This window comes from Lynx rufus, unplaced genomic scaffold, assembly GCF_022079265.1.
Source record: "Lynx rufus isolate CCGP_SWC_20201006 ecotype Redwood Valley unplaced genomic scaffold, mLynRuf1.p SCAF_3, whole genome shotgun sequence".
NCBI classification, from domain to species: Eukaryota; Metazoa; Chordata; class Mammalia; order Carnivora; family Felidae; genus Lynx; species Lynx rufus.
The window spans coordinates 58,262,526-58,276,141 of NW_025814845.1; the positions used below are offsets into that span (position 1 = coordinate 58,262,526).

A 13,616-nucleotide genomic window follows, 5' to 3' on the forward strand; every position below is an offset into this window, starting at 1 on the left:
AATTTTAAGTTTTTATTTATTTATTTAAGTAATCTCTACACCCAATGTGGGGCTCAAACTCCTGACCCTGAGATGAACAGTTGCATTCTCTTCTGACTGAGCCAGCCAGGCACCCAAAAACTTAATATTTTTGGTATATAATTCCGTCTTTTCTTCTTCAAATACTTAGTGGAAATATTAGGGTGAAGTTATAAACAATTATTATTTTAAAAAAATTTTTAAATAAGTTCCCGTCTTCTACCATAACCCTGCTTTCCTCTTGGCTCAAACAGTTGTAAGCTGCATGTTTACAAAGTTATGATTATACTAATGATTTCTCTTAATTCCTCAACTTATATGACTTATTTCATTTAACTTTTCTTTCACCACTTCTGTTTTTCAAGTCTCTGTGAGAAATCTGTTTGTCTGTAATGAGATTATAAAAGCACCTAATTCCCATGACATCCCATTTGTTGATTTTTGTTTTCGAAAGTAGAGGGTATAAATTTAGGGGGGGAACTTCATGTTTCTTTTTTGCTTTTTTAAGTTCTGTTTATGCTATTTCATTTTTTAATGACAGATTCAAAAGCTTTGTGACAGAGTTGCTTCATCTACTTTGCTGGATGACCGAAGAAATGCTGTTCGTGCTCTCAAATCATTATCTAAGGTTTGTAATGCTTTATCACCTACTAATTTTATTAAGTTGGATATTAGTTACTTTAACAACATTTTTCTTTTGTGCAGAAATACCGCTTGGAAGTAGGTATACAAGCTATGGAACATCTTATCCATGTCTTACAAACAGATCGGTAAGTCTGTTTTCGATGATTTTTCTCCCTAATTTTCTTGCAATTTTAATTCATTTGTTTTAGAGTCACTATTGTAGAAATGAAATGATTAACTTATTAAGGTTATTACATTTTTATTTTCAGTTGTTGCAATAAATACTAATTGGATACTAGGTGCAAACCACTGTGCTAACCATTAAGACAGAATCTCAGGGGTTGATATCTTTCCATTATGTGAAAATGGAATGACATCTCATTAAAAGCTGAAGATTTGTGGTTTGAATTGGTCAGTTGGATGTTTTGATATTCAATTAGATATACTGTAATATACTGTTCCATAACATAAAATACATATTATGGTATATCACTTATCTAGACTTGTCTTTATGGAGAAAGAAACTGGACTAATAGAGTGAAGTGTTAAGTCTGAGCATGTCGTAAGAGAAAGATCACTAGCCTATTTTTATCACTTCCAATTTCTCTTTAAGAGATTTTATTTGCATCTTTGGTTTTAATTAACAACTATGCATGAATAGCTTTCAAAAATCTTATATCTAGTTAAATATATGTTACAACCTTTAACTGCTCAATGTACATTTCTGCCATATCAAGATCTCTCATCAATATCTCAAGTTCAGAATGTTCAAGAGTTAATTTATCTGCTCCTAATTGTGGCCTTCCACCATCTCCTTCAACTGCCTTTGACCCAGGTCAACCTAGGTGGTAATACTGTTCCATTCAAGCAAGAAACTGTAGGATTCATGCTGAACTCATCCCTCTCCTTAACCCATTATGCTCCTGCAGACCAAAATCCATACATTTCTATTTCCTTTGTTGATTTTTAGTTCTAGCTCAGTATCAATCAATGAATCAATTTTCAGAGCCTCTGTGTGTGTGTATTTTTTTGTTTGTTTTTAATGTTTATTTATTTTGAGAGACAGAGTGTGGGCAAGGGAGGGGCAGAGAGATTGGGAGAGAGAGAATCTCAAGTAGGCTCCGCACTGTGAGCACAGAGCCTGACATGGGGCTCAGTCTCACAAACTGGGAGGTCATGACCTGAGCCAAAATCAAGAGTCCGGATGCTCAACTGACTAAGCCACCCAGGCACCCTTGTATTAGTTATCTTTATTATTATTATTACTTTTGCTGTATAACAAATTACCTCAAAACTTAGTGGCTCAAAATAATAAATACTTATTATCTCACACTTTCTGTGGATGAGAAATTCAGAAGTGTCTTAGCTAAGTGGTTCTGGCTCAGGGTCTCTCATGAGGTTGCAACCAAGATGTCAGCCAGGATGGTAGTCATCTGAAGGCTTGATTGGGAAGATGTGATTCCAAAATGGCTCACTTACTTTGCTGATGGCAGGAGGCTTCACTACCTCACCATGTTGCTCTCTCTATAGGACTGCTTGAGCATTTTTATGATATGGTAACTGGCTTCTCCCAGAACAAGCACTTTTAGAGAGAAAGCAAAGAGAAAGCGAAAATGCCTTTTGGGACCTAGTCTCAGAAGTTGCATACCATCAATTCTACCGCTCTCTGTTTGTTAGAAGCAAGTTAATAAATACAGCATACACTTAAGAGGAGGAAGATTAGGTTCCATCTTTTGAAGGGATCTGTACCAAGGAATTTTTGGACATAGTTTTAAACAACTACTACCTCCAGACTGTATTCTTTGCCTCTGATCTTTTTGTCCCTCCATTCAGTCTGTGCATTATAAGAATTACCTATCTGATATATAAATCTTTTTTCACTTCATGCATTTCACCAGCTCAGTGCAGTGTGAAGTCTAAGTTCTTTCTTTTTTTTTTAATATTTATTTATTTTTGAGAGAGAGAGAGAGCACGCAAGTGCAAGCATGGTTGGGGAGGTGCAGAGAGAGGGAGGACAGAGGATCCGAAACGAGCTCTGCACTGTCAGAATTCAAAATCATGAACCGTGGGATCATGACCTGAGTCGAAGTCGGACACTTAACTGAGCCACCCAGGCGCCCCTAATCTAAGTTCTTAAACAAGCAAAGCATATAAACTTTTTGAAGGTTTTGGTATTGCCTGTCTAACCTCATAGCCTCTTATTTCAGTTATATTTTAGCAATGCCTAGCTGCTTATTCATACCAGTTAGATTCTTTCCTCCTGTCAGTTGGTACAACCCACATTGGCTATCTTTTCAAAGCCAACTAATTCTAATGCATTTGAATAAATACACTGGATATGTCAGGACTATCTGGCCTTTGCTTTTTTGTTTGTTTTAAGTTTTATTCTGAGAGAGACAGAGACAGCACAAGCAGGATAGGGGCAGAAAGAGGGGAAAGAGAGAATCCCAAGCAGGCTCCATGTTGCCAGCACAAAGCCCAATGTGGGGCATTAACTCACGAAACTGTGAGATCATGACCTGAGCTGAAACCAAGAGTCAGATGCTTAACCAACCGAGCCACCCAGGCACCCCAGGACTGTTTTTTTGTTTGTTTGTTCTTAAGTAGGCTCCACCTCCAGTGTGGAACCCAGTGTGGGGCTTGAACTCAACACCCTGAGATCAAGACCTGAGCTGGAATTAAGAGTCGGACACTTAACCGACTGAGCCACCCAGGTGTTCCTGGACTGTTTTATTAACGGCATAGTGAGTAACTATAGTAGACAGAATAATAGACCCCCTAAGGATGTTCACATCCTAATTAACACCACCTCTGGATGTTACCTTACACGGCCGAAGGGACTTTGCAGATGTGATTAAATTAAGGACTTTGAGATGGGGAGATTATCCTAGGTTATCCTGGTGGGCCCAGTGTAATCCCAACGTTTCTTAAAAGTGGAACAGGAACGCAAAAGAGAAGGTCAGAATGAGGTGATAGGATAAGATCTTGATGTGTGGTTGCTGGCTTCAAAGGTAGAGGAACTGGGCCTCTAGAACTGCAAAAGGCACCGAAACAGATTTTCCCTTAGAGCCTATAGAAGGGAAGGCAGCCCTGCTGAGACCTTGATTTTGGCCCATTGAGACCCATTTCAGACTTCTGAACAGTAAGGTGATATATTTGTATTGCTTAAGTTTGTGGTAACTTGTTATAGCGTTAGTGGAAAACTATAAATAAAGTAATCTAAAGTTAGTTACCTGCTTTAAATAATATTCCAAGTTAGAGAAAATGGAGCCTAGCTCAAAAAAACTTTAGTGTGATGACTACGCATACATACAATCTGTAATTTTTCTTTTATATTATTCCATGTGTCTTTATTCCATGTGCACATTTTCTCATTGATCTTACAAAGTTAGTAATGAATGACTAACATCTCAGTATGGAAAATAGAATGTTACCTCTTATGTAAAGTGGCTTTTATTGTCATTTTAAGCACACAGCAGAAAATAAATGTGTAGATATTAGAAATTCTTGATATAAAGGTTAAGAAATTGAGTTTTTAAAACATTTACTGCACATTAACTATGTGCCAGGCACCATGCTTAGAAAAAGGTATGAACTCATAATTGTATCATGTTAGAGACTGCTTGTTTTATTCTGCCTTTTAGACAGAAACAAAGCTAAATTTCTATGAGCCTTCTTGTGTTTCACTCCCTTTCTTGTGTCAAAATAAATTCCCTTTCCATTTGCCTCTGATACCTGTCAATAATCTGTTTCCAAAGTGTTTTGGGTTATTTTTTTTTTAAACGTTTATTTATTATTGAGAAAGAGAGAGAGACAGAGCATGAACATGGAAGGGCCAGAGAGAAGGGGAGACACAGAATCCAAAGCCAGCCCCAGGCTCCGAGCCGTCAGCACAGAGCCCGACACGGGGCTCGAACTCACAAACTGTGAGATCATGACCTGAGTGGAAGTTGGATGCTCAACCGACTGAGCCACCCAGGCGCCCCTTGGGTTATTTTTTTTAACTTCATGGAAAGAAAAGGCCATCTCTTTCCACATCTCATCTTCATTACTGTTGTTTTTTGTGGGGTTTGTTCGTTTGTTTTTCTAAGTAAACTCTACACCCAACTTGGGGCTTGAACTCACAACCCTTGAGATCAAATGAGTCATGCATGCTCTATGGACTGAAGCAGCCATGCATCCCTCTTCATTACTATTTTATGCTTCTTCTCCTGGCCTTTCCAACTAACACTCTGAAAATTCTTCCCCTGAATCCTCTTCATCCTTGGCTGCATCACAGAGAGCTCTGTTCCCTTTCTTGATGTGGCTTGAAACTCTGCATCTGTCTGTGGTTCTGCTTCTCTTAACAACCATATTGAGGAGAGACTGCTCATTCTCCAAAGTCCTACACTCAGAGCCTGAAAGTTTTCTAATTTCTCACTGTTTCCAAACCATGATGCCTAGATAGTAATTTTAAAAATTGAGATACAATTTTTTTTTACCATAAAGTTCACCTTTTTGAAGTATACATTTCAGTGGGTTTAGTATATTCACAGAGTTGTGTGACCATCACCACTCTCTAAATCCATAACATTTTCGGGGCGCCTGGGTGGCTTGGTCAGTTAAGCGTCTGATTTCGGCTCAGGTCATGATCTCACAGCCCGTGAGTTCGAGCCCCGCGTCGGGCTCTGTGCTGACCGCTCAGAGCCTGGAGCCTGTTTCGGATTCTGTGTCTCCCTCTCTCTCTGCCCCTCCCCTGTTCATGCTCTGTCTCTCTCTGTCTCAAAAATAAATAAACGTTTAAAAAAAATTTAAAAAAAATAAAAAAAAATAAAAAAAATAAATCCATAACATTTTCTTTTTTTTTTTTGGTAAAGATTTTACTTTTAAGTAATCACTACACCCAACATGAAGCTCAAACTCACAACCCGAGATAAGAATTGCACGTTCCACTGACTCAGCCATCCAGGCACCTCAAAATCCAGAACATTTTCATCACATCAGAAGAAATCCTGTATCCATTAGCCATCATTCCCCATACCCTCCTCTCCCCGGTGCCTGGCCACTAATCTACTTTCTGTGTCTATAGATTTGACTGTTTGGGACATTTCATATAAATGGAATCATACGATATGTTACTTTCATGTCTGACTTCTTTCACTTAGCGTATTTCAAGGATCATTCATGTTGTAACATATATTAGTATTGTATTCCCTTTTTACAGCTGCATACTAGTCCATTGTAGGGATATATCTCATTTTGTTTACCCAATTTGTCAGTTGATGGATGTTTGGGCTATTTTCATTTATTAGCTGTTATGAATAATGCTGCTGTGAATTTTTATTTGCTAGATTTTGTGTGAACGTGTGTTTTATACATAAGTGTCAGGGCATGTGGTTAACTCGGAGGAATTGCCAAACTCTTCTATATTTCCACCAGCAGTACATGAAGGTTTAGTTGTTCCTCACCAACAAATTTGTTGTTGTCCTTTTTTTTTTTTTTCCCTTCTTAACAGCCATTCTTGTGAGTGCAACTTGGTATCTCATTTTGGTTTTGATTTGCATTTCCTTAATAACTAATTATTTTGAACATCTTTTCATGTGCTTATTGACCATTTAAATGCTTTTTTTTTGGAGAAATGTGTATTCAAATCTTTGCCTATTTTTAATTGGGTTACTTGTCTTTTTATTGTTGGATTGTATATATATTCTGGTTATAAGTCCCTTATCAGATACTTGATTTGGATATACTTTCTCACATTCTTTGGGTTGTCTTTTTACTCTTTTATTTTTATTTATTTTTATTTTTTAATGTTTATTTTTGAGAGAGAGAGTGACAGAGACAGAGTACGAGAAGGGGAGGGGCAGAGAGAGAGGGAGACACAATCTGAAGCAGGCTCCAGGCTCTGAGCTGTCAGCCCAGAGCCCAACGTGGGCCTCGAACCCACAAACTGTGAGATCGTGACCTGAGCTGAAGTCAGACACTTAACTGACTGAGCCACCCAGGTACCCCTTTACTTTCTTGATAGTGTCCTTTGAAGCACAGAAGTTTTTAATTTTGACAAAGTCCAATTTATCTGTTTTGTCTTTCCTTGCTTATGTTTTTGGTGTCATATCTAAGTAACCATTGCCTAATCCAAAGTTTTGAGGATTTATACCTATGATTCTTCTAAGGGTTTTATAACTTTAGCTCTTACATTTAGGTCTTTGATCCCTTTTGAGCTGATTTTTGTATATCTATGAAGTAGGGGTCCAACTTCATTCTTTTGCATGTGAATACTTAGCTGTCTTAGCACAAATTGTTGAAGAAATTGTTCTTTTCCCATTGAATGCTCTTTTCATTCTTGCCAAAAATCAGTTAAAATGAATGTTAGGCTTTATTTCTAGACTCTTTATTCTGTTGATCTATAGTCTATCTTTTATGCCAGCGCCACAGTCTTATTTACTGCCATTTTGTGATATATATTAAAATCAGGAAATACGAGTTCTTCCACTTTGCTCTTCTTTTTGAAGATAGGTTTAGATATATTCTGGATCCTGTACATTCCCATACAGATTTTATGATCAGCTTGTCCGTTTCTGCAAAGATGGCAGTTAGCATTTTTATAGTGATTGTGTGAATCTATAAATCAAGTTGGGATATATTACCATCTTAATAATATTCCTTTTCTATCCATGAACACAGAATGTCTTTTCAAGTATTTGAGTCTTGGGTAATTTATTTCAATAATGTGTTATAGTTTCCAGTGTACAATTCTTGTACAATTTTAGTAAAATTTATTCCAAAGTATTTTAATCTTCTTTTTGTTACTTAAACTGAATTGTTTTCTTAATTTCTAATTATGTTTACTCATTGTTCATTGCTGGTATATAGAAATGCCATTTCTTTTTTTTTTTTTTTTTTTTAATTTTTTTTTTTTTCAACGTTTATTTATTTTTGGGACAGAGAGAGACAGAGCATGAACGGGGGAGGGGCAGAGAGAGAGAGGGAGACACAGAACCGGAAACAGGCTCCAGGCTCTGAGCCATCAGCCCAGAGCCCGACGCGGGGCTCGAACTCACGGACCGCGAGATCGTGACCTGGCTGAAGTCGGACGCTTAACCGACTGCGCCACCCAGGCACCCCTAGAAATGCCATTTCTATAAATTGATTTTTTTATATTGAGCTTGTATTCTTCAATTTTGCTGAATTTATTATTTCTGATACTTTTTTTTTTAATTTACATCCAAGTTAGTTAACATATAGTGTAATAATGATTTCAGGAATAGAATTTAGTGATTCATCCCCTACGTATAACACCCAGTGCTCATCCCAGCAAGTGTCCTCTTTAATGCTCCTTACCCATTTAGTCCATCCCCCCACCCAACTCCCCTCCAGCAACCCTCACTCAGTTTGTTCTCTGTATTTAAGAATCTCATGGTTTGTCTGCCTCCCTGTTTTTATATTATTTTTGCTTACCTTTCCCTGTGTTCATCTGTTTTGTATCTTAAAATCCACAAATGAGTGAAGTCATATGACACTTATCTTTCTCTGATTGACTTATTTGGCTTAGTATTATACACTGTAGTTGCATCCACGTTGTTGCAAATGGTCAAGATTTCATTCTTTTTGATTGCCGAGTAAAATTCATTGTGTGTGTATATACTGCATCTTCTTTATCCATTCATAGTTCTGATACTTTTTAGTGGATTCCTTAAGATTGTATACAAGATCATGTCATCTGTGAATATGTGTAGTTTTACTTCTTCCTTTCCAAATCTGTATACCTTTCATTTCCTTTTCTTGCTCAATTGCTCTAGCTAGAACTTCCATTTCAGTGTTGGATAGAGGTGGCTAGAGGGAACATCATGATCTTGTTCCTGATCTTAGGTTGAAAGCATTCAGTTTTATACCATTACATATGATGATCTGGGAGTTTCATAGATTCTCTTTTATTATCTTGAGGAAATTTCTTTCTGTTCTCAGTTCCTTAATACTTTCTTAAAAGATGCTCCTCAAGATTTCTCAAAAGCAAAATGGTGAATAATAATTTTTTTATAAATAATAATTTTTAAAACTTCATTTGAAATTTACATCCTCTGGTTGTGATCCCCTTTGTCCCTCATCTTAGCTTTCATTTATCATTCGTAATTACTTCTTCATATTTATTGAATCTTTGTGACCTATATTTCACTCTTGCTTTCCACACTAAATGCCATCATCGTCCATCATGTTTTCAAAATTTGTCTATCAACAACTGTAATCTTATACTCCCTGATTTTATAAATAGTATTATGTTTACCATAAGACTTTTGTTTTTTTGTGTGTGCTTGTTTTTAGGTAATAAAGTATAGAGCAGTGAAACAAACTCTAGTAGTACAACTAAGGATCACACTATTAAATATATATATCATGAAACATATATATAAACATAAACACATACCCATAAAATTACCTGGTTTGTATTAATTTTTCTAGTATGCATGCATGCAAGTTGGGGAAGGCCAGAGAGAGGAGAGTGAATCCCAAGCTGGCTCTAAGCTGTCACCATGGAGCCCAAGGTGGGGCTCAAATTCACCCACTGTGAGATCATGACCTGAGCAGAAATCAAGAGTCGGACGCTTAACCGACTGAACCACGCAGGCACCCCTATCAAGGGTGTTTTAATTGCCATGTCATTAAACATTCTTTAAAAATACTTTTTTTGGGGCACCTGGGTGGCTCAGTCGGTTGAGCGTCTGACTTCGGCTCAGGTCTTGATCTCGTGGTCCGTGAGTTCGAGCCCCGCATCGGGCTCTGTGCTGACAGCTCAGAACCTGGAGCCTGTTTCGGATTCTGTGTCTCCCTCTCTCTCTGACCCTCCCCCGTTCATGCTCTGTCTCTCTCTGTCTCAAAAATAAATAAATGTTAAAAAAAAAATTTAAAAAAAATAAAAATACTTTTTTTGCTTTAAAAATACTTTCATTGCTGCTGTATGTGTCTATTTTTTATTATTATACATTTAGGTTGCTTCTGTCTTCCACTATTACAAATAAACCTTTATACATTCTTTACGCTTGCACTCTGATATTTTCTTAGGGTAGCTTTTTTAATTTTACTTTTTTGTTATTTATTTATTTTGAGAGAGAGCGAGTATGATGGCGGTAGGGACAGAGAGAGAGGGAGAGAGAGAGAACCCCAAGCAGTCCACACCATCCAGGGCTGACACAGGGCTCAGCCTCATGATTGTCAGATCATGACCTGAGCTGAAACCAAGAGTAGGATGCTTAACCAACTGAGCCACCCAGGCACCCCTCTTAGGGTAGTTTTAGATTAATGTTTTACACAGTCTTGGTAAATAACTGTCTAAAAATGATAATTAACAGTTTACACTTTAGCAGTGTATAAGTGTAATAATTTCTTTTTTCCAGTTCGGATTCTGAAATAATAGGTTATGCTTTGGACACACTGTATAATATAATATCTAATGATGAAGAAGAAGAAGTAGGTAAGTTTCTTTTATTGTGTTTTCTCTACATAAAATAACATATGTTATATATCCTGGAGTTGTGCCAATTTTTCTGGTTTTGAAGGTGAATTTATCAATTTATTTATAAGGGTTTGTTTTCTTTTTTAACTAATAAAGGAAAGACATAAGCTTAGTCCCAGAAAAGTGTCTTTAAAATGATTACTTTGTATGTTATTTGGAGATGAAATTGGATTCTTCTTTTTTATAAATTTTGCCCTCCTTTTGTATTTGTTTTAGTTAAGTAGTATGAATATTAGCAGTTTCTGGATTAAACATCATTTTTGGCTATTGAAAAAAGCTATTTCATTTATATGTTATTATCTGGTGAACAATATGAAATTACAGAGTTTTTCCTTTTAACATGGGACTTTTGTTAATTTATAAGGAGCAACATCTTACTGAATTTAGAATTTCCTTTATATTGTCTGTCTGGTGTGAAATGATACGAATCAGTTCAAAATTCACACACTTTTTTGGTACATCTTTCCTTTTTCTTTTGTTTCAAATTACTTGCATACTTAAAATAAGGTAGTCTGTCATTTTACTTCATTTTGTTGTCAGTATGCGAAATACTTAAAGAGAAGTCCATATACATTTTGTTCTGTGTATTGTAAAAAATGTGCACTGAGTAACATGTGACTGTGCTGTTGAAGAATGCATTCTTCACATCAGATTACCTGTTGCAGGAGGACAGTCGGTGTTTCATTATTCTAGACAGCCAGAAGGGTGGACATATTTGTGCATTTTAGAAGTCTAATTTAGATTAAAATTATAGGATCTCTTGAAATTCTGTAGACAAATGATAAAGAAATGTAGATAATTATAAGTTTGTACATATTTTATTATGATAATAACAGAGTGGAAATATATATAGATATTAACTTCACAGAATACCAGTACTAGAAACATTTGAGATTGGGTTGTGTTGAATGGTCCCAATTTCTTGAACTTAAATACTCTTTTTCTTAAATTTTTATTCCTCTGTGATATCTAGCTTAAAACTTCACTTTGTTAATTTGTCAGGGGTGAAAAAATCTTTAGAAAACATGGTTTGGTACCCATGGAATAAGAGGCTGTCAGTCACAGGACAACACTTAAATACAATACACATAAGAACACACTTTGAAGAAAAAGATACTTATTTTCCTATTTATTTCTCAGATGAGAAAATTAGGTACAATACACTTGTTAGAACACATGATAAAAGACATTTTCTTTTTTTGTTGTTCTCTTAGTTTCAGATTAGAAATTTAGCTCTTTTTGTAGTTTACAGCAGATAATTTTTCTGTTTTAAAAAATCATGTACAGCAATATTTTTAGTTAGGTAGTTTTTCTTTCTTATAAATTTATAATATAATCATGTTTAGAGTCAGTTTTTGTTTGTCTATGTGTGTTTGGGCTCATTTTTAATTCAGCATCCAAAAATGATTCTTTGAATAAAACAACATAAACAGTTCTTCAGAGAAACAGTAGTAGAATCACTTTTTCTAGGGAAGATTAAAATAGGAACTTAAACTTTGTTCTGGAAATTAACTTATCCTGAAAGGGCCAATTAAAAATCTGGATTGGGAAATATGCCCTTTAGTTTTATTATTGATACTTTCTACTGCTTCATCAAAAGGTGATTCTTAGCTGACATAACGAACTCCATTTTAGAGTTCTTTATTTTGGGGATAATTTAGAATCCTTAATTGATAAATCTGTCTCATAATCCTCAATATATAGCATGTGCTATATCTCTTTTAGGCTATCTCAGATATCTAATAAAGTGAATGAGTCTCTCTTTCCAAGGGATTATATTGCTCATTTGACATTTTTAAGCTCTTATTTATTTTATTGTGGATACTGCTACATAGAAACTGTTTTCTTCACTACCCACTTTTTATTTATTTTTGTCTACCTTTTCAGATGATGTTGAAGGTAAAAGATTGCATTTACATATGCATGATGCTTTTAGGCATAATTTCTGGTAATATGAAAAGGACACTGTCAAGTGATGTTTCTTCTGGCTGGTAAAAAACATTGAGATTTGTTTCACTATGTAAGACTCCTTAATTAAAGGGAAATGTTTGATAATCTTACATAGCTATTTATTTTTTCTATGGTTATTAAACCTATTTATTGTCCAGAACACAAAATATTCTAGTGCACCTTTTAACAACATTATAGCTTTTTCTCTGGCAGGACAGTCTATTCAAATTACTTTTTGGGTATTTCTTGGAGAAAATTTTTGAGGCAGTTTATTTAAAAATAAAAATATTTGAGTATGTATACATACATATGTATACGTATTAATTTTGCATGTATTCAACAAGAACTGGAAGGTATTTCAGTTTAGAGAATACTTATATGTTGATATTGTCCCTTTAAAATAATGCATGCATAATAATGTCTGGTTAGTGACATTTTTTATGTTAATTCACAGAATTCACTGATACTGTCTTTTTCTTGTAGTCTGCTTCAAGTTCCATTTACTTTTAACATTAATATTTCTTTTCCTCATAATTAAAGTAAGCAAGTTTTATTTTATAATTTTGCTACTTTTCCTGAGATCCTTAACTTTTTTAAATGAGGAGGGGACTATCCTTATCTAAAGTAGGCTTAAAATGGTACATGACAAAGTTAACTATACTTAACAAAAACTAACAAACTAACTTGTTAAAGTGCATAGCCTTCCCTTTGTGACATTTGAACCGCTTGTTTGGAAGCAGAAAATATCAAAACATTATGCCTTTACTCTTGTGACAATAAGCTGGTTTCCTTGCTGGGTAGTAGAAATTAGTAGTTGTTTCTATTATTGTTTCATCAGTTTGTATCATTTTTGTCTTATTTGAGCCTAATAGCAGCCTGTGGGGTAGGTGGTATTTTTCTCTTTTCTGAAGATGAGAAAATAGAAGCCCAGAGATCATGTAACTTACATAGTAGCATCTAGTAAGTAGCATAACGGTATTTTTTTAAACATTTTTTTTAAGTTTATTTATTTATCTTGAAAGAGCACAAGCTGGGGAGGGGCAGAGAGAAAGAGAGACACAATCTCAAGCAGGCTCCATGCCATCAGTGCAGAGTCTGATATGGGGCTCAGACTCGCAGACCGTGAGATCATGACCCCAGCTGAGGTCAAGCATCAGACGCTTAACCGACTGTGCCACCCAGGCACCCCAACCAGTATTTTTTATATACTTTTTTTTTGTTCATTTCCCTGTTAGTGGGCATTTTCATTGTTTCTAGATTTTAGCTGCTACATATAAAGCTTTTGTAAACATATATGTCTTTGTGTGGATATACGTTTTCATTTCTTATGAGTAAATGCCTAGCAATAGAATGGCTAAGTGATATAATTGGTGTATGTTTAACTTTATAAGAAACTGCCAAGGGGCGCCTGGGTGGCGCAGTCGGTTAAGCGTCCGACTTCAGCCAGGTCACAATCTCGCGGTCCGTGAGTTCGAGCCCCGCGTCAGGCTCTGGGCTGATGGCTCAGAGCCTGGAGCCTGTTTCCGATTCTGTGTCT

At 35.8% G+C, this 13,616-nt stretch overlaps 1 protein-coding gene across 2 annotated transcripts in view; it reads left to right on the forward strand.

Annotated features, from left to right (window-relative positions):
• The window catches only part of USO1 (USO1 vesicle transport factor), a 95,991-nt gene that overhangs the window by 25,636 nt on the left and 56,739 nt on the right, over window positions 1-13,616 (forward strand). For both annotated transcript variants that reach the window (XM_047090793.1, XM_047090794.1), the window contains exons 2-4: window positions 560-646; window positions 724-788; window positions 10,011-10,087. In XM_047090793.1, coding sequence (XP_046946749.1) covers window positions 560-646; window positions 724-788; window positions 10,011-10,087 — 229 coding nt within the window. The remainder of the gene's footprint in view (window positions 1-559; window positions 647-723; window positions 789-10,010; window positions 10,088-13,616) is intronic.